Here is a 20,623-nt window from a genome sequence, read left to right on the forward strand (position 1 = left end):
CATAATATAAATGGATTTTATTACTCATTCAAGAACTTTTGATGCTGATAAAAATAATTCACCACAATTCCCTTTTCACAAAAGTTGCCGCAAACGGCATCAGTTTGAATCGGGGTCGACAGGTCGATAGAGATAGAAATCTCACATTAAGGTATGGTCTATTCCCGAAAGTATTATGAAAAACATTAACGAATATAAAAAGGCATTGTACAAGAAAATATGCATGTAATGTATATATAAAAGCTTAGAGAATTGGAACACCCAGCTGGAATGCGGTCAAATCGGAAATTTCAAAGCGATTTTCCAAAGTGGAGCGGAAAAGTTCTTCTAGAAATTATGACTATGATGCAAAAACTGAGTTAATATATTTTTACTGATTTAATTTTTTGGTGTTAGATTTATACAAACAATATAAAGTAGAGTGGGGCTTAAAAGTCTGCGGATCAAAAAGTCTATCATTATTATCTCAAAAACAAGTAGAGTAAGGTATTTTTAACGATGCTGTTTTAAAGTAGTTGGCAAAAGATACGTAACTAGCTATCGTCTCAAATCGATAAATGACCACATTGTCAAGTTTTTAACGAAAGTACTTTCTCCCATTGTTCGTTGTTCTAGTTTTGTGTACTATAGTTTAGTTTACAATATCTAAATATAATTTTTGTGTATACTTCATTAAATTTAATTGTTTTTTTTTCATATAAGAGCTTATATATTAAAAAGAAGCAATTCAACCTTTACACTGTCAAGGTGTAAACAATAAGAAAAAAGTATAACAAGTTTAAGAGGCAATTTTACAAGAGATAAATTAAATTAATTGTTATTCGAACTCTGATGATGAATTCTTCTGACAAAGTCCAATATCAAGGTTGTATGCAGTATGATCATTATAAAAATGTAGTCACGAAATATTTATTTGGGGTCTATTATTATTAATTAAAGGTAATTAAAGGTAAATTATTATTTATTAAAGGTCTATTAACCCTATTTGTAACAATAATACTTAAAAAAACAATATGCCTGACTGTAATAAATTAAGCAAAAATGTCTACCAAAGCAAGATTAATGGTAGTAAAAATTGATAAATTTATGTTTAAAAATATATATGTATTTATATCATCATTTTATTCATCCTAATGATTATACTGTATCACAATGATTAAATAAGGTAGCCATTATTACGTAAAAGCTCCCTTTTTTACACCTATAGTACAAAAAGGATCAAATGACAAATCTATGATAATTGTTGTATAGATAGTTGTTTGTTTATATATACATACATATATACGTATAATTTTGGGGTCGATTCTATCGTAAAATAGACCAATGTAGATATGATAAATAAGGCTTCTCATACAAAATGGTACTAAATACTGTCAAAACGCCATGTATTTGCTGTACGATCAAGCGTTTTACATATAAAATGTAACTTCACTCATATGCCATAGAGCCATATCACAAAAATGCAGTTATGATAAGATTGTAGGTTTGACATTTATGCGTTTTTTAAGTTAGGTTTTCTATCTAATACGCCTGCAAACACATCAACCGCATTGCATTTTGACAGTATTTAGTACCATTCTGTATGAGAAGAGCTACGTAACATAGCCCCTACGTAACATTGGTGTATTTTACGGTAGAATTGCCCCCATTATCTACACATTGTTAAAGAATAATTAGCCAAACCATATCCAGTCCAGTAATCAATTATGCTACAAGAATGCGCAAAATCTAAATTTGATACCGACTTTACAGTTTTTGTTGAATTCCCCACAAAGATTCCAATATGATCCACGATATGTTTCCTAATCGTTTTCCCTTAACTTTTGCTTTATCCCTATGATTAGATAATGACGTGAGAAATCGCGGCTGTCCGTGTCTTCCGTGTCCGTATCTTCTTACCATGACCTGGGAAATCAATCCCGAAATAGATCAGAAATTCACAATAGAACAAAACTTGTCCCTATGTGATACGGCCAGACACTGATTGTTCCGAAGTTCAAGGTTGTTAAACAAAAGTACAAACTGACGCATCTAGAGAAATCAAGAGAACGTCAAATAGAACCGATCAAATTTGAAATAGAAATAAAATGTTCTATTGCAAAATGAAAACTTTGAGTTATTGTTAACAATCAGGAAAAAAAGTTTGTTTTCATCAAAAAAATTGTTCCGCTAAGTTTAAGATTTTTCGACGTTTCAAGTAATTTTGAATGAATTGTTACAATTAGAACAAAATGTTGTGACCAGTCCTTTTTCCCCTAGCCTATAGAGTAAAAAGAGACATATGATAAATCTTAAGAAAATAGCTATAAAACATGTTTTTATAATTAGGAATAAATCGTTCAGTAGTTTGATGCATGTTATTTGTTGTAATGTAGTTCATTTGGTTATGACAATTACTGAAATTCAAGTTGAGCCTTATTTGTGTGTCTCGCCCTACCTTACAACAAATACATAAAAATATAAATATCAATTAAAAATGATGCACTATAAATGATATCATATAGGTAAACTTATAAAAGTCAATCTTGATTTTTGGGCAAAATTAAGCTAACAATAAGGCTTTTTAACTTACCGAAGAAGAAGTTTATGTTCGACTATATCGATTTTAAAAATTTAAAAACCTTTTGATGAAAATTGATAAGAACATTAATTAAAAATTAATTAATTAAAAAATCAAAAAATGTTTAAAAGATATCAGAGGAAAATCGTGCCGATTAGTTCCTGATATAGAGCTGTCGAGCCGTTTCGTCGTAATTATTGCTGAAACAAACACTCTGACGATTTTGATGAAACTTAGTATAGTGATAGAGTTGATAGTCTTAACGAAAATTCAATTAAACCCCGAAAAGTGATTTAATTATAAAAAATCATCTAAGTGTGGATAAACGGCCGTGTCAAAAATTCAACGTTCTATCGTCACAGTTTTGAATGCAGCTTTTCAAATATTATGGATTAAGGGGGTATTCTAGTGTAGAATTCAAAAAAAAACGATTTTTTTTGTTTCATATTTTCAAAGTTTAACTATCTAAGAATATGGGTACGAGAAGATTTTTGAAAATTTGAATTATCTTCAAAGATATAGGCACTTTACTGACGCGGTCTCCAAAAACTGGTTTTGCAAGGTCTAATAGAACAAATGGCATTAGGAAGTCATTAGACCAATTTATGACAGTTTATCGTCAAATAAATTATTAATTCGATGTTTAGGCTCAGAAACTCAGAACAATAATGAGTCTCTAAACTCGTTGATTTGGATTTTCGCGCCGAAACATATTCATTCCCGATCTCGGGTAATTGAAATAGCAACATTTATTGTTGTTTGCATATACAATGAAGGATTCTTGAATATTCTTCTTTCCGATTTTAAAAATGAATACCATTATGGTAATGCAAATTGGGAGAGAGCTCATTCATTTGCTGTAAGACGAGACAACGCCCGGATTGAACGGTCTGAAATACGTACATCCAACGCTTCAAAGAAGGCTCAAAGAAGGCTAGAACTGCTAGATTGGAAGAGAGAAATGCAGAAAATAGTTTTTTTTGAAGTAGAAGAAGATCCGACGCATGAACCAGGAATGGCAAATTAAATAAAATAAGTATAACATATCATTTTATGACTTTGACAGCAAAAAACTTTACGCAAAACTTTAAATGCGTTTTTCTCAGAACAGACTTTTTCAGTACTGTTGACACGATTTTTAATCGACCGATTACTTGAAATGATCAGAGAGTCTTGTTTATAGACCTATCTATAGCCCAAACTAGCATAATTCCCAAATTCCAATCTTTACTATTTTTAAAAAATTCGAGAAACTCGAAAAAAAGTAAAAAAAGACAGTTTTTTTCAAACAGTCGCCAGTTTGCGAAAGAAAATTTTTTTACTCTTAGCTAGTTTGGGCGTTTTTGACATCATTGTAGATTAATAATCTTTTTATTTTTTTTATTCGGGTAGCTAGAAGGGCTGAAATCATGACAAGTCTGAAGTGCCAATTTTTTGAGACCCCGCACTTCATCAGCTGCCAGTTTTTTCAATGTTCAACTTTCTTTTAAATTTTTGTTTTATATTTTAATAATATTAATAAACAAGTGGTAAAAAATGGATAGTAAAATCATTCATTTCTTCCTTTTTCGACACTTTAAAAATGACCTAAAATTCATTGCTCTGCACTAGAATACCCCCTTAAGTCGATTATTTTTACTTATCATTTGCATGCGTGCGAAATTAAGGCAAAATATACACCTAGTTATAATTAATTTAAATGCAAATAGAATATATATATATATATATATATATATATATAGGATTCTTACGCGTCGCCGATGTATAATCGAGGATAAACTTCATCGCAATCGACTCCGGTGATTCTGAGACCTTGTGACCTCATATGGGCACTTCCGGGTAAAGGTCGGCACGGTGATGAAGTCGTGCAGAGGATATGTATCAGCTGACGCAATTTGCTGCTCTCTTCGCCGTTGCTGCTTGAAACGGGCTGCAAACAATTTATTATAGGTATATTAGAATTATGTCTCAGTATTTTAATTATTCAATATGTCCTTAACAATAGAGTATTTAAGGGGGAAAGTAGGAGAGACTGGATATGGTTGTACCAGAGTACGGTAGCGACAGTCGTCATAACATCTAAACTTTACTGATTTTGGGTCCAAGGGGAAGTGTGTATGTTTGAACATCATTGCTTTCAGTCGACAGTATTCCTTATCCTTTTCGAGTGAAAATTAAACATATAAAAAAATTACCTTTACTAAGACAAAATGCAAAAGATAAAGGGAAAGAAAGTTCAATATAAGAAAAGGTTTTACATATATTATATTTCTTATTGAACTTTATTTAAAAAAGTCATGTTTTGTTATATATTGTTCTTATATATCCATTAGCTTTGTTTAAATGATTATGTTATCTTGATAAAAGATAATTTGGTGTTTATGCCTATTGCTTTTTTACCTATTTTTACGTCTGTCACAACCAGGGGTCGCCCATTTCTTATGATTTGATTTTATGATTAATTCGTCGTATTTATGGACAGTATTTCAATATTTCCATGCAGACAAATTTTTAAATTACTATTTAATTTATTTTCCTCCCCAACTAAATAAACTTTCGGGCGCATTGCCATACAGAATCGTCCCATCGTGGTATGTGATGATCAGTACGGAATTTTGAAAAACTTTTTCGAATTATAATAAATATCAAATTACAATTGGACTATATTATTTTAGACTATATTATTCATAACAGTTCATCATAATTATTCATTGCTCGAAAAAGTTAAATAAGTAAATCATTTTATGTTTTTCTCCAATGCATCTATTTATTTTTATAATATTTTTTTCCGGGCACGGTTCAATAAAATCTATAGATTTTTTTATGAATTAATAAATAAATTTTAACTATAATATAATAATTCCTGTATAATGAATGAGTTTAGTTTGATAAAATTAACCAACTAAGTAAAGTTTGAAATTCATTGCTTTACCATTTTATTTCATTTATTTTTCGAATAAATGTAAAATTTGTCGGAACGTAAAATTATGTCATTGCGAAAAGATCAAAAGTTTCAGTATGACATTTAAAAGAATTTATTACGCGTATGCGTAATAAAATTTCTTGTATAGTAACACAAAACCCTATAATGCAATCTTTTTTTATATTTTATTAGTATAGTAAAAGTTTTAGTAGGTACTTTCTGTTCGGACATAAAATTTGGCTAGAGGACTGATAATTCTAATAATTTAAACGATTTTGCGAAGAATAGTTTCGAAAATAATTTAAATTATGTGCAAAGCATCCGTATTAAAAATATTAATCCGTCCATATTGGCTTACTTTATTATTATAATTTATCTAATAGCTTACTATTATTTCATTTGGTTCAGCACTGTCCGGAAAGAACTATTTTCATTCGGAAACATATTTAAGATCTATATTCCCAAGTTAAAATTGATATTGCTACTGCTCGATGTCAGGATGATTCGTATTTTGTGAAAATTCAATTCGAGAATGTTTATGAATTTAAAACTAGATTTGAAAATATTAAAAAAAGAATTTGTGTATTGCAAAATGTAATAATGTATTTGCTCATAATATTTTTATGAGCATATTCTAAAGTTGTATACATGGTCCGAACTTGAGGTAAAAATTCTAGTTTATATTACAATCTAAAACTTTGAATTATTCATTTAGTTAATTTCAGTTCAAAAGTACTATTTCATCAAATATTGATGGAACTTAAAATTAAAGTGAATTCATTTCTATTTTATTTTTTTGCTATTTTTTTCTTTTTAAGTGTCAAAACTATGTACTGTATTAACACGTATCACAAACATTATTAAAATCGTTTGTTCTGAGTGAACATATTAATAAACTACAAAAAAAATTATATGCTGGAGCGAAAGCCATTTTCATGATTGAAATCTAAAATATAAATCTGTTAGTTTGAAGTGATTTGAACTTCTCTATTAGGCTTCCAACTTTCAACGCATATTTTACATAAAAATTGGTACTGAACCCTATTTAAAAGAACAATACTTACTTTTTGATTTCTACAATAAATTTAAAAGTTTCATACAAAAAGTTAGAATGTATATTTGTAAGATATGTGAAAATAGACAGAATCTCTCGAAACTTTATTTTTAAAAATCATAAAAACTTGTGCAAACATCAAGAAAAATTCCACCAATTTCAGTCGTTGTAAATAGGGCAAGGTAATTCAAAGTAAGTAAGCTGTCGAGCAAAATACATATTTTATTAAATTTCAGGTGTTGGCCGACTCATGTCACGATTAAAATAAACCAGTGTCTCAAAAATAATACAACCTATTTATACCGTATGATTGTACGATCTTATTTCGCAAACGAGAATGAGGTCAATGCGGTTACAAACTCTGGCCCCTTTCTGGTTGATAAAACTTACTCATTATCAGAGACAAACAAAAATCTAATTACTTTGCCAATTTATTGGAAACAGAAACTATATCTTCATATATATATATATATATATATATATATATATATATATATATATATATATATATATATATATATATATATATATATATATTAGGGTGGTCTTTAAAATGGTCATTTTCGAATTTCCTTGCTCCCAGGGGCTCAAATAGTTCCAAATAGATAAAAAACAATACTCTGAAAGTTTTAGCTCTTAATATTAACGTTTAGATAGAGCGCAATTCAAAGTTTTGTATGGAAATAGCATGGAAAAATTTTCGTAAATGTTTGTAAGAGAATTGATGATTCTCGAATGCGAATTCGAGTAGTATAAAAAAAGTTTGTTTTTCGTTCATAATGCGCAGAAATTTTTGGTTTTATGAATATACGAGTCCATTCATGAAAGAAAAAGTAAATAATTTTTCTGTGATTAAAAATGAGTAGAGTGCAGCGGGGCTTAAAGGTCCACAGATAAAAAGGTCCACCGACGATATCTCAAAAACAAGTAAAGTAGGAAGTTTTTCGAATAGCGGTATTTGAAAGTAGAGGGGAAATGGTGTAATCAAAACGAATCGCACTCAAATGAAGCAACGTTGCTATCAGGACATAAACGGCCTAGAAGCTTAATTTTGCAAGATAATTTGGATGAACATGCAATTCCTAAATTAGCTAAGGCGACTGTCCATAACATTATTATAATTAACATTATTTATTATTGTTATTATTATTATTTTATCATTTATTCATTTATTTAAGTTTTCCTTCGTCTGTTTTCCTTTCTGTTGATTGTCAATACCCACTTTCGACCTATAGATTATAATGTAATCTGAATTGAAATTACCAGGGAATTGAAAAAATATATCTATAACCTCTATAATAGCTCACATGTGGGTGGGGTAAAAAGAACGAACTGAACCTATACCCTGGCAAAACGTAAACAACAAAAAATGTAAATTCAGTTAATAAACCCATTTTACAAAAAATCAATTGAAATAAAAGTTATTTCAACTTTGCTGATAAATATTTCTGACAAAGTACCAAATCAAGGTTATATAAAATTATGCCCATAAAATTAGCATTGCTTGAATCCCTTTAAAATTAAAAATAAGTCATTGGACATCATTTGCCACCTGGCTGTCCCATTTTAATACGTCTATGGGGTGAAAAAAAAAACCAAGAAACAAATTATTAAATAATAGAAAAAAACATATTTCTACAATGATGAATTAGTTGGAAGTTTTACTAATTATAGTCAGATAGTTGTTTGATATGTGGTATGTGTTTACCGAATACAATTGCTTTAATTGTAAGTCAAATTGGACCCTTGTTCCCAGCTCTGTCCTATATGACATATGTATATTAAATTAGCAAATTTATAAGATCTCTCTAAGCAAACATTTAAACTTTATGAGTAAATTAAAATATTAGAACTTAATTATCTAAAAATTTTAAACGTTGATATTGTAATAATGTACATGAACGTTCAATCGTGTATAAAATTTAATTCAAATTGGATGCTCGATTCTCTCAAAAACAGAATTGCATTTTTTTAACTAATGAGCACGTCTCATAAATATGAATCGAATGTGTCTTAATATATTCAAATCGGTTGATCTGCGGGCCCAAAATCGTCGACAAAAATTTGCATCCACATACACATAAATCTATTTTTTCTAAGGTATGCCAAAATGTTCAGAAGGTTTGGAAACGTAAAGATATGTAAAAAATTTAAATTTCTATATTTTTGCGATTACTGTAACTTACCCTACGATAAGTTAATAAATCTGATAGGAATGTGTTTAAAATAAATCATATAAAAATTCATAAAAAATATAAACCCAATTTAAGTCCGGAACGTACGGTCACACATTACGCATGTCCAGCTTTTAATTATTCACTCTTATAATGAAGGGTACTTTGACTAACCACGGCATACTGTTTCATATAAATTGTATAATGTTTACAAAATTAATCATGCTCCAAATGAATCACAAAGTTAAATTAGTTGCCCGTGCATAATAATACGTAATCATCGTCCGTGTTCGTGCGTGTGGTCATAATCCATGGCCTAGCCCACTACTATCCGACCAAACTAAACGCAGATACGAAGAAATCGACTAATTATCCGAGCAATTATAAATTCCACCATTGCGAATCGCGCCCACATCATATTAGATTCTGTTCAAATTCAAGGACGGTCGGAAATGATTAAGAGGTACGTTACGGAATTACAATAGACGGACGTCTGGCCGGAAATGTGTAGGTCAGCTATTGGCGAAATTTTTGGGGCACAATGGGTAATAAACTGATGTCATTATTGTAAAAACTAATTGCGCTACGAATAATATAAGAATTGAGGCAACAATTTTCGACTCAAAAATGTTATGCTAAATGTGGAATAGAGGTTTCAAAAGTAAGCTATAAATCCCTAATTATCGGGTTCGATCCCAAACCAAAACTTGTGGGGCGTATGGCATCGTGGCTTAAGGCAAATTGCTGTCACTTCCCGTACCGTAACGAAATGTTCAAGAAATATTGAATGTTTTCAAATAGATTATTATAAATATTGTAACATTGTCTAATATTTATAAGAATTATATAAACTGAATTGCAAAGTTAAACATATTTGTTTGAAGTACACTAGAACTTTAGTCAGAATTACGATTAAAATCTGAATTATTTTCGATATAAAATTTTTTTGAAACAATCAATTATTTTGTTAAAAACAAGTAGAAAGTTCTTTGAATCATTCAAATCGGACGCTTAGTTCTCTCAAAAACTGCCATTTTTTGCACATTTAGCTCTGTATCTCCAAAATGGTTAGTCCTGCCTTTGCCAAAAACTAATAACCACTTCTCCCAATCATTACTAATTGAATGTTTTTTAGATCATTCTAATCGGATGCTTTGTTCTCTCAAAAACTCGATTTCTATTTTCTGCACTCTTTGCTCCGTAACTCCGAAACGGCTGGACCTGCCTTTGCCAAAAACTAATCAGCTCTTTTCCCTATCAATAGGAATCGAATGTTTTTTGAACCATTCAAATCGATTGATCCGTGCGCCCTAAAACGTGACTGGAAATTTGTATCCATACATACATACACACGCACACACACATACACACACATCCATTTTTTCTGAGGTATGCCAAAATGTTCAGAAACCTTCAAAACGTCGAGAAATGTAAAAATTTTCAATTTCGATTTTCGGCCCATTACAATAACTTACCCTACGGGAAGTTAAATATAACTCGACATCAGGCAGCATGATATCAAATATCCACTTAAGGTTATGTAGATCTCAAATACAATCTCAAATGAAAATCGCCCTTTTGGGAACACTATTAAATAATGAATGGTGCTACATGAAGGTATGAATAGTGTGAGGAATTCCCTATTGCCATTTCACACGGCAGTGCCCGAGATAGGCTTATTTTTATTGAACAGTATTCAGTACGATTTTGCGTGACATCAGGATTGTCACATAGCCTTGCCATAACATTGGTCTATTCTACGGCAAAATCGGCCCATACATGTCTTCGTAATTTAAGAAAATAGTAATTTTATAAAAAATGCTCATGTTCAAATAATTTTAACAGGATATTAATATATATATATATATATATATATATATATATTATATATAAATTTGGAAAATCAATGTTTTAGTCGTGGACAATTGTACGTTATTAAGCAGAAAAATTATTTATTTCTACGTCTACAGGTAGTGCATAATTTTTAATATACAATCAATAAACATATTTAGATATTTGTTTGTTTGATATATGTTATATGTTGTGATGTGTCTGTTTGGTTTTCCAGTATAATTAAAAATTCAAGTGTAGGTATTAACATTATTCATATTGATGTACGAGGACATACATTTTGGTATGGACTGCTATGTAAAAAAACAATAATTACTTTTAAGAAAACGACAAATATTAGTATAAGATACTATAAAAATTAGAATTTTTTAATTGTAGGGTCTTAAATATTTTTAAATTCGACGAATGGGCTCCAAATTATCTCATATATATATATATATATATATATATATATATACATATATATATATATATTAAATGATAGAGTCTCGGATTTGTGAAAATTAATGAAAGAGTGTTAGTGTATAATCAATCATGCAGGTAATTAATTCTGTTTTTTCTTAACCTTTTTTTAAAAACTTCCTAATTTTCTAACATTTCTAATATTTTGGTATATAATCCACTCATTTATTTTTCTTACTTTCATTTTGATTATATTGTCATATTTCTGTAATGTTATTTCTTCCACAATTTTTTTCATTTTATATAAAAAAAACTACCATTTTCTACTTTTCTAAGTCTATTGTTTGTTAAAATCTTATAAGGATCATGTTCCTTAACAGATGTCCTGAAGATGGAACGTACCTAGTTCCGAAACGTCGACAGTAAATGAATAAAAAAATGTTTTTTTAAAAAAACTTTTCTGTTTTTTATTACATTTGAATTCTTTGTTCGAAGCTCTACAATATATATATATATATATATATATATATATATATATACTTCAGTTTATTGAAAAACATTTCACTTTATTACTAATTAACTAGCTAATTGATAATTAGCTCTTCTGTGTAAAGTAGTCTCTTAACAACATAAGAAGTCATATAATATATCGTTTCCAACTATTTTGCGCTTATGGATAGTTTGCCGTCAAATATTTAAATAAAAATAATAATGAGTGAAAAAAATGAGTTCATCAATAATTTGAAACCTTGCTTGCAAAAATAATGGTCGAAACTCTTGGCTTCAAAACGGTGAAATAGTAATTTGAATTACTATATTTCAGAGACCTATACCATGAGACAGTCGTCAATTGGTTTCTATATTCTGCTGTTCAATAAAAAATTATCTAATTATTATAATAATTAAAAGAAATATTTTGAAATAATTATCAGCTCTCCAACTGCAATTCTAAATCAAACAAAATAAATCATTCGTACACGTGACCACCATGACTCAATATGCTTCCATGTTGTTTGTTGACAACTCAACTATACATCTTTCAACATTTACGATATCATATCTGTTGCATTTGTCATATATATCACTGAATAAAATTTTTACGTGTCATCGATGGTTACCAATTCAATTTAGATTAGATTTTTTTCTACTTTAGCCCAATAATTTCATATGTGTGTTTATTGAGTGAATGAATTGAATCAAATAGCTCATAGGATATTGTATTCTGATTGCTGTTTAGAATAATAATAAATAAAATAATATGTTTAATAAAATAAAATATATTTGTTGAATATAATCATAACGTACGCATGTTACATCAAATTATAAATTTTTAATATTATTTTATACGGATATATTAGTTTGTTCGAATCAAACTAACTATGACTTTAAATAAGTGAAAGGACTCTTGGTTATAAAAAATATAAAAAATATTGGCATAAATTCCTTAAAAACAAATCAAAGCACAATATCTAATAATATTCGATTTATGATTATAACTATTTTTACTTCATAATTATGAATACATATTTATATATATATATATACATATATAAATATACGTACAATTAAATGACACAATTATGGTTAAAACATTTTATACATATTGAGCAATTAATTCGTAAATCACGTATAAACAATCCTAATTATTTTTTTAATGACTAGAATTTACCAATTATTTCTCAAAGATAATTTCAACGTTAAAAGAGCACAAATTACAAAATCAAATAAACAAAATTTAATGTCATACCATATGTCTCCAACTCATGTTTTTTGATGAACTGACATAAACAAAACTTGTCAACAATTTTTAAAGAAATTTAACCGGAACAATCACGGCCGGAAACAATGAATTAATTTCCCGCGTTTTTTATCACTGACAAATAAAGGCTGAGATGACAAGTGTAATTGCGTCTTTTAAGAATTATCCGTATTGACAGGCAAAGTCGACTACATATCGCGACGATTTAGCTCTGAAGAAAGAATTTTAGGTATTTAACTAGCTTTTATATAGGTACTTCTATCGAGATCCACGTTAGTCAATGATGCTACCGAAACAATAACTGGCCTCAAGCCAAATGTCAACACCATGACGCAGAATCGCAAAAGTGTGTTTGGGATACTCTGACTAAAATAGCGCATGCTTCACTACAGGGATTTTCAACCTATGTATTTATATTTATTGTGATTCATTAAACTTATACGTGCTACACGAAACTACCGTGCGAAAAGATTATTACTGAATCTAAGGTCATCCAAATAGGATTCAATATTGTACAATTGAACGATGAATTTAATTCCACCCGACACAAAGTATATTCTTTCTAAGAAAGGGTAACACCACTGAAACAGCTATAAAACGTTTTTTTGTCATTGTTTGGATAAAAGAAAAGGTAATGAAATTTCATTTTTGGATGAAGATCAACGAAAATTAATGTTTATTGAGAAATTGAAACTTCCTTATGTATGTACATATATATTTTCTTAGATTTCATTACATACATATACTACAATGCAGCAGTAATCATGCAAAAATTCGAATTGTAGTTATGTACATACATAAAAATTCGTTGCGGTTGTTAGTCCGGATAATCGCAAATCCGTACAACCGGATAAGTCCGGATAAACGAGGTTCTACTGTATAATCAAAAACTAGTTGTGTATGGCATCATGCCTTAAGGCAAATTGCTAGAACTTCCCGTATCAAAAATTAAGTTTTTCAAAAATGATTAATTTTTTTTTTTAACTTTGAAATCAAATTTATGAAAAATTTTTAATTTTGGAATTTTTGAACTTTTTTTCCGCAAGCGCCGCGTCGCCGTCTAACGAACAAACGATGTTGCGGAACTCATAGAAATGTAAACAAAATTGATACATATTATTAAAATCTTCATAAAAATATCCGATAATTTGATGTGCATATGTCTAATGATCATTTTTAACCACCAAATGACATTTTTTTACTACATCTTTGAAACCGCTGGACCTGCCTTCCCAAAAATTTAATTAGTTCTTCACCTTGTCCATACAAGAAAAATAATTTTGAATTATTAAAATCGGATGCTCCGTTCTCTTAAAAACTGAGTTACCGTTTTTGGCACTTTTTGCCCCGTCTCTTCGGAACGGCCAGACCTGCCTATGCCAAAAACTAATCAGCACGTCTCCTTATCAATATGAATCGAATGCTTTTTCAAATCAGTTGATCGGTGTTCCCAAAATCGTCGACGAAAATTTGCATCCGCACACACACATACATTCATTTTTTATAAGGTATGTCGAAACGTTCAGAAACCTTTGAAACGTAAAAATATATAAACATTTTCGATTTTTTTGCGGTTACTATAACTTGCCATGCAAATTGCTGAAACGTTCCGTGCCGTAATTTAAAATTTTATTTTTTTGAAAACTGAAAAAATTATATTTTTGAGAAATTAGAATTTTTGGAAAAAAAATTCGTTTTGTTTTTTTTAATAATTAAAATTTTATATATGATATCGAAGCGCGTAAGCGCCGCGTTTCAGTCTAACGGTTAAACACTATATCTTGATACGGAACCCATAGAAATGTAAGCAAAATGTGTGCTTACTAAAATTTGATGTGCATATGTGTAATCATTATTTTTGACCGCCGCTGAACCTACCTTACCAAAAACTGTTACTTCTTCATTTTATCAATACAAGGAAAATGTTTCTTGAATTATTGAAATTTATTAGGCTTTGATAAAATAGCTTAGCAAAATATCCATCCAATTGAATTGTTCATGAGCCCTGTCATATTTGTTGCATTCATAATAATTAACTATAACAGATGGCAATTAATTCACATGAATAACTTTAAAAATCGTTTTATTTATATTTTGTAACTGTATCACTTTCCTATAATGATAAAAAAATGTATATATATTTTTATAGACTATATTAAAAAGTAGAGGCATATAAATATAAGAGAAATATGAAAGTATAAGAGAAATATTCTTATTTATAATTAAGATTGTAAACTAAAATTACAAAACAGCGACACTCGTGATAAGATTCCCACAGCTCAACTTTCAGACACAAATGAATCAAAACAATAAAATCAAACAAGTCAATCAATCAATCAATCCTCCACATCAATATATAAACCAATATTTTTGTTTATTCACAACATTAAGCATAAAAGATTTAAAAGTTTATAATGGTATACATAATTTGTTATTTAATTATAAACCTCTTGAAAATCTTAAATCTATAATATAAATCTAAAGACTTTCATTTGGTGAAAAACGTTTCTTAACTTGGACCAAATTGTTAGCAAGCAACGTATAAAATGGGCCAAAGCATAATGCTTAGCGATTCTCCAGGAAAGTGCATGTGTATAAAGATGCTGTGAAACAAATGAAGAAAAATATATGGATAAATAATATGTATAAAATTTAATAAACAATGTCTTACATCATAATGTGTGTACATATACAATTTCTCTATACAATGTGTCAACGTGTATACAATGTCTCAATTTCTATATAGTATGTCCATATGACAAGTCAATTTTATCGTCAATGAACTAGATTCAGCTACACAATATGTACAATAATTTACAACATATTAGAATCTGAAAAATATTTTCATAATATTTATTTATAACAATGTAATAAAAAATATATTAAAAACAATTATCAGTATGTATCACACTAAGCTCTTGTTGGCAACTGCTTGATAAAGATCCTTCAATTTAGGTTGTAATCCATTCTGGATTCTTTTTAAAAATTCCTCTAACAAACTAGCTAATGTCTTTCTTTTAAATCGTAAACATTCCTTAATGATTTCTTTCACTAAGAGAACTCGGACATCTAAGGTTCCTTGCATAGTTTCTAGGTGATCGAATAGTGGAGCAAAATCTGCAAATAAAATCAAGAATTTAATTTATAATACAAGTAGTACTAAATATATATATATAATAATAATAAATGGTAATCTGCCCGAAAACAGGTCCATGGTGTAGCCACCACAAGCAAATAATTCCCTCACCCTTCATCCCATTATCACTATTCCCTCTCCCCATTTTTTTTATTTCATGTATTTTCATTTCCAAACTTCTGCTTCCAATATATATATATATATATATATATATATATATATATATATATTAGGGTGGTCCTTAAAATAGTCATTTTCGAATTTCCTTGCTCCCAGGGGCGCAAATGGTTCCAAATAGATAAAAAACAATTCTCTGAAAATTTTAGCTCTTAATATTAACGTTTAGATAAAGCGCAATTCAATCAAAGTTTTGTATGGAAAGAGCATGGAAAATTTTTCAAAAATTTTAAAAATGTTTTTTAAATGTAATTTAGCGAACAAATGAATGAATAAAACTCATTCATTTGTCACTAAGTTACACCTAAAACATTTTTTTTTAATTTTCAAAAATTTTTCCATGCTCTTTCCATACAAACTTTGATTGAATTGCGCTCTATCTAAACGTTAATATTAAGAGCTAAAACTTTCAGAGAATTGTTTTTTATCAATTTGGAACCATTTGAGCCCCTGGGAGCAAGGAAATTCGAAAATGACCATTTTAAGGACCACCCTAATATATATATATATATATATATATATAAATATATATATATATATATATATATATATATATGTGTGTGTGTGTGTGTATGTGTGTGTATGCATATATAAGTAAAAAGTTAATCTTTAAAAATCTTTCAAGCATAGACAACTTACTTCTCCCAGGTCTCCGAACTTCTTTGTAAACTAGCTTCCTAACCGACAAATTATGTTTTTTAATATCTAACAAATCCTGCTTTGTATTTTTTTTTCGTGGTGCCTCCTCCACAGGTCCATTAGTAGACTTTTTACTATTACTAATTGAACCAGATCGTTTAGTAAAATCTCCACCATTCGAATTAACTTCTTGAAGTATCATTGATATTTGTTTTTCTTGACTTAAATTTGCAATACTGCTACTATTTTTAACATGATTAGAATATGTTGGAAGTGGTCGATCACCATTTCCTGGTTCAGGATTATAAGGCAGTGTAGGTGAAGGAGATCTTGTAGATTCTGCTTGAACGTTTTTACTATCTGCAATTAAGAAGTAAAATAAAATCATATCTGAATAATTAAAGTTTTTAAGCATTAATAATATATGAAATGAAAACTTACCAGTAAAAAGCTAAGAATAGTATCATTTAAAAATATCTATGATTTCTTTATTTATTAACAAATATTTTGCAGCGTTTTACTTATATTTTTATCTCCAATATAAAGTTACAAAATATCTTCAGTAAATATAAATATACAAAACAAAAAAATCTTCGAAATTATTGGTTTTATTACCTCCATTTACAAATCTATAATCTATTTGTAATCTGCCACCATTATCTTGCAAATCTTGACTGCTCATAGGATTAAGTAGATCGATATCATCAAGAGGATTAAGTAAATTGTTTGACGTCTGAATTGATGTGGACAAGCTTGAAGAACCTGAATTTAAAAAAAAAAAATGTAATAAAGTACATTATACATATACATACATACATAATCACATAAATATTTATGCAGTACAAGAAAGATATCAGATTGATTTATAAACACAAAAAACTTGAAAACTTCTAATTATATTACTGTTTGTCTGATAATATTACCTAAAGATGACCAGGAGGGAGAAACAATGCCAGATTCTAAATTTTGCATCGGCGCTATTGTAACGACTGGAGTCCCTAAACTTGCAATCAATTCAGAGCTCATTGTATACACAGGAGGTAATAAGACAGGGTTGGAATATCCTGATGATATAGGACTCGCAGGAGTGTAAACATGAGAGGAGGGAGATAAAGACGGACTTGAAGGGTATGAAGATGTTTCGTGAATTGGACTTTCAGGTTTACTAAAACGGAAGTCTCTTGGAAGAGGTCCAGCTTTTCGCTTATTGTTTATTCTAGGCGAGGCAGGTTCCATTGGTGTTAAACGTTTGGGGCTTTTTGATGTGGATCCAACTAAGTCTATATCAGCTTCATCCACCATCATTCGCTGCAATTAAAGATTAATTATCAGTACCACAGAATAATTTTACTATTACTTGATATGCAAGCTTAAATCTGGAATATACAGTGTCAAGTGATGATAAAAAATTGAAAATTTTTTATTCTTCAATCAATTAGATCACATAATCATATTGAAACAAACAATATAATCATTCTCTAATAAAAAAAATGAATTTAATAATACAATAGCAAAAAATAGAAAGTATAATAAAAAATGAAACTTTTATAATAGGTGTTATTTTTTTACAAAATTAGTCATTGCATCATTTATTTTATTAATTTTGACTAATCTGTTGTACATAAATTTTGTTATACATCATATAGAAGATTGAGAAGTCAAAGCATAAAAAATGTAATTAATAACTAATTCATAGTTGAAAAAAGAATTGTTTGAAGAGTAAACATTTTTTTTAAATAAATCAAATATTAATACAAATTTTATTTACTCTTTTTATTTTAGAGTTCAAAGGAGGGTTTAGATTTTTCTAATATTTTACATAGTACTTGGGATAATTGTACTGTGGTTCAGAAAAATCACTTGGATGATATTATTGAACCAATAACTAATTGTTATTCAATAATTGCTTTCTATTAGTATATTATTTATAAATTTAATAATATACATAATGTATTATTAATTTTGCCTACAAGCATAATATAAAAAGTTGAGTGGGTACCAATATTTATAAAAAAAAAATCTAATAGAGCATACTTAATGAGATTTTAATTATTTTTTTATTAATACAACACTATATAAACTTACTTTATCTATCTTGAAAGGATTTCCAAACATGTGTTGTCTGACAGGTTGACTTTCAAGTTCTCGCAATTGTGGTGTCATTCGTTTCAAATGTTCCTGATAATTTCCCATTTGACCTACAGGCATTGAGTGCAAGCTGTCATCATCTATTAATTGTGTATGAGATAAAGAAGGCTGCAAAAAGTTTGCCCTCATACGAACAACCTATTGAAAAAATATATATTGCCTTTGCTATGAATACACAAAAAAAAACTGTTGCAATGCATATTAATCTAGCAATCACAAAAACAATGATGACAAAAAAAAAATATATTGAAACTGACCTGATCTAATAAAACACTCCGTGATATATCAAATGGATTCCTAAAACTACAACTACTTTTTTGACGAGATTTCGATAAATTAACAACAAACCCACTAAAATCATTAAGTTGTTCTCTCAACTGTGAAAATTTGTCTGAAAGTTATCAATACATATTATGTGAGATAATCTTAATTCTTCATTTTTGTAAAAATGTATTACAAATACCTTGGAGCTGTGGATGCGATAGAAGATCCTTTTTAAAAGGAGATCTCGCAACAACTCGCACTGTTTCATTTGGTACCCCATGTTTACCATTATTCTGTTTGCTGATAACCTAAATAAAATTGTTTATAAACATATGTGAAGAAAACTAAATCACAATATTAAAGGGAATGGAATATTTACTTACATCATTACATAGTTTATCAAATTCGATTTTGGCTTGTGTTTTAGCACGTTTCAAATAATTTAGAACTAAGTAACTTAGTGAATTTTCCATAGAATCAGTAATTAAAGCTGATGCTAAAGGTGCAGGAGCTCCCATTCTAATTAAAGCTCTTTTAATGGCTATAACAAAATAAAATAAAATTATTTTTTTTTTGCCAAGTTACTCATTGATAGTAATGATATTTATTGTGAAGAAATATCTCAAACTTATTAAGTTAGCTAAATGGGAACTTAACTTATTTATACTAATTTTTATATAAATTCATTTTTTATCTGAAAGTCAATGATTGAATGGCATGATCTATAAATTGTAAAAGATGAATTGAATTCACTTACAGCTGCATAATAAGGTGGCATCGTTCTTAGATAATTTCCAAAATGTGTTTTCCAGTCATTACTAGGTTTGCATCTATGTACTTTAAATAATTCTTCTAGTAAAGGTAATAACACAGGATAATTGTATGGCATTACAAACATGTTGACACAACTCAAATTTGTGCTAGCTTTCAAATACCCGAATGGGTGACCAATTTCTCCACTTTTTGAACTATTAGCTACAAATATCTTTAACAAAAATAAATATCAATTATTAATTGCCTTTTTATATCAAAATATATTTTTTAAAAAAGAATGGAGCTACCTGCCAGCATACTGTAGGCTGTTTTCTTGCTAGAATATATTGAGTTAAAGGACTAGGTTCTAATTCATATTTATCAAAAGGTAAATTCTCTATTACCATTGGTTCTTGGCTTGTACAAGTAAATTTCACATTTGGATGGGCAGATCTTGGTGGCTGAAACATTTAATTCTAAAGCTGTAGCTAGTTATAGACTGATTGCATTTTAATATAAATCATAATATGCAAAATGATCTATCCAACTGTAATCAATTAATAATTCAATAAATTAAAAGATTGCTGACTTCATAACTAGAACAAACTATATGCATAAAATTATGAGAAATATTTTTAATAAATTATTCATTCAATAAGCATTAATGACAAGCAATACTTAAAAAAAATCCAATTATGCAACCATTCGGCATTAATATTTCATAATAGCAGTGCCCTGGCAATTGTTAATAAATAATTTGGACTTACAAGTGCAGCAGCTCCC

At 29.0% G+C, this 20,623-nt stretch overlaps 2 protein-coding genes across 2 annotated transcripts in view; both read right to left on the reverse strand.

Moving 5' to 3' along the window:
* Positions 1-12,993, reverse strand: part of LOC113382161 (dual specificity protein phosphatase 13-like) — a 35,917-nt gene extending 22,924 nt beyond the window's left edge. The window contains exons 1-2 of the mRNA XM_026620705.1: positions 12,712-12,993; positions 4,312-4,490 (exon numbers count right to left, since the gene is read on the reverse strand). Of these exons, the coding sequence (XP_026476490.1) occupies positions 4,312-4,490; positions 12,712-12,729 (197 nt within the window). The 5' untranslated portion in view covers positions 12,730-12,993. The remainder of the gene's footprint in view (positions 1-4,311; positions 4,491-12,711) is intronic.
* A 2,402-nt stretch (positions 12,994-15,395) lies between these two features.
* LOC113382162 (integrator complex subunit 6-like) overlaps positions 15,396-20,623 on the reverse strand; it is a 6,706-nt gene continuing 1,478 nt past the window's right edge. Inside the window, exons 2-12 of the mRNA XM_026620706.1 lie at positions 20,608-20,618; positions 20,149-20,301; positions 19,841-20,072; positions 19,471-19,628; positions 19,287-19,395; positions 19,081-19,214; positions 18,761-18,961; positions 17,599-17,983; positions 17,291-17,437; positions 16,676-17,035; positions 15,396-15,840 (exon numbers count right to left, since the gene is read on the reverse strand). Coding sequence (XP_026476491.1) covers positions 15,629-15,840; positions 16,676-17,035; positions 17,291-17,437; positions 17,599-17,983; positions 18,761-18,961; positions 19,081-19,214; positions 19,287-19,395; positions 19,471-19,628; positions 19,841-20,072; positions 20,149-20,301; positions 20,608-20,618 — 2,102 coding nt within the window. The 3' untranslated portion in view covers positions 15,396-15,628. The remainder of the gene's footprint in view (positions 15,841-16,675; positions 17,036-17,290; positions 17,438-17,598; positions 17,984-18,760; positions 18,962-19,080; positions 19,215-19,286; positions 19,396-19,470; positions 19,629-19,840; positions 20,073-20,148; positions 20,302-20,607; positions 20,619-20,623) is intronic.

The sequence above is a fragment of the Ctenocephalides felis genome, unplaced genomic scaffold (assembly GCF_003426905.1).
Source record: "Ctenocephalides felis isolate EL2017-DRISC unplaced genomic scaffold, ASM342690v1 CF-g0.4_SCAFFOLD_03335, whole genome shotgun sequence".
Taxonomy (NCBI): Eukaryota; Metazoa; Arthropoda; class Insecta; order Siphonaptera; family Pulicidae; genus Ctenocephalides; species Ctenocephalides felis.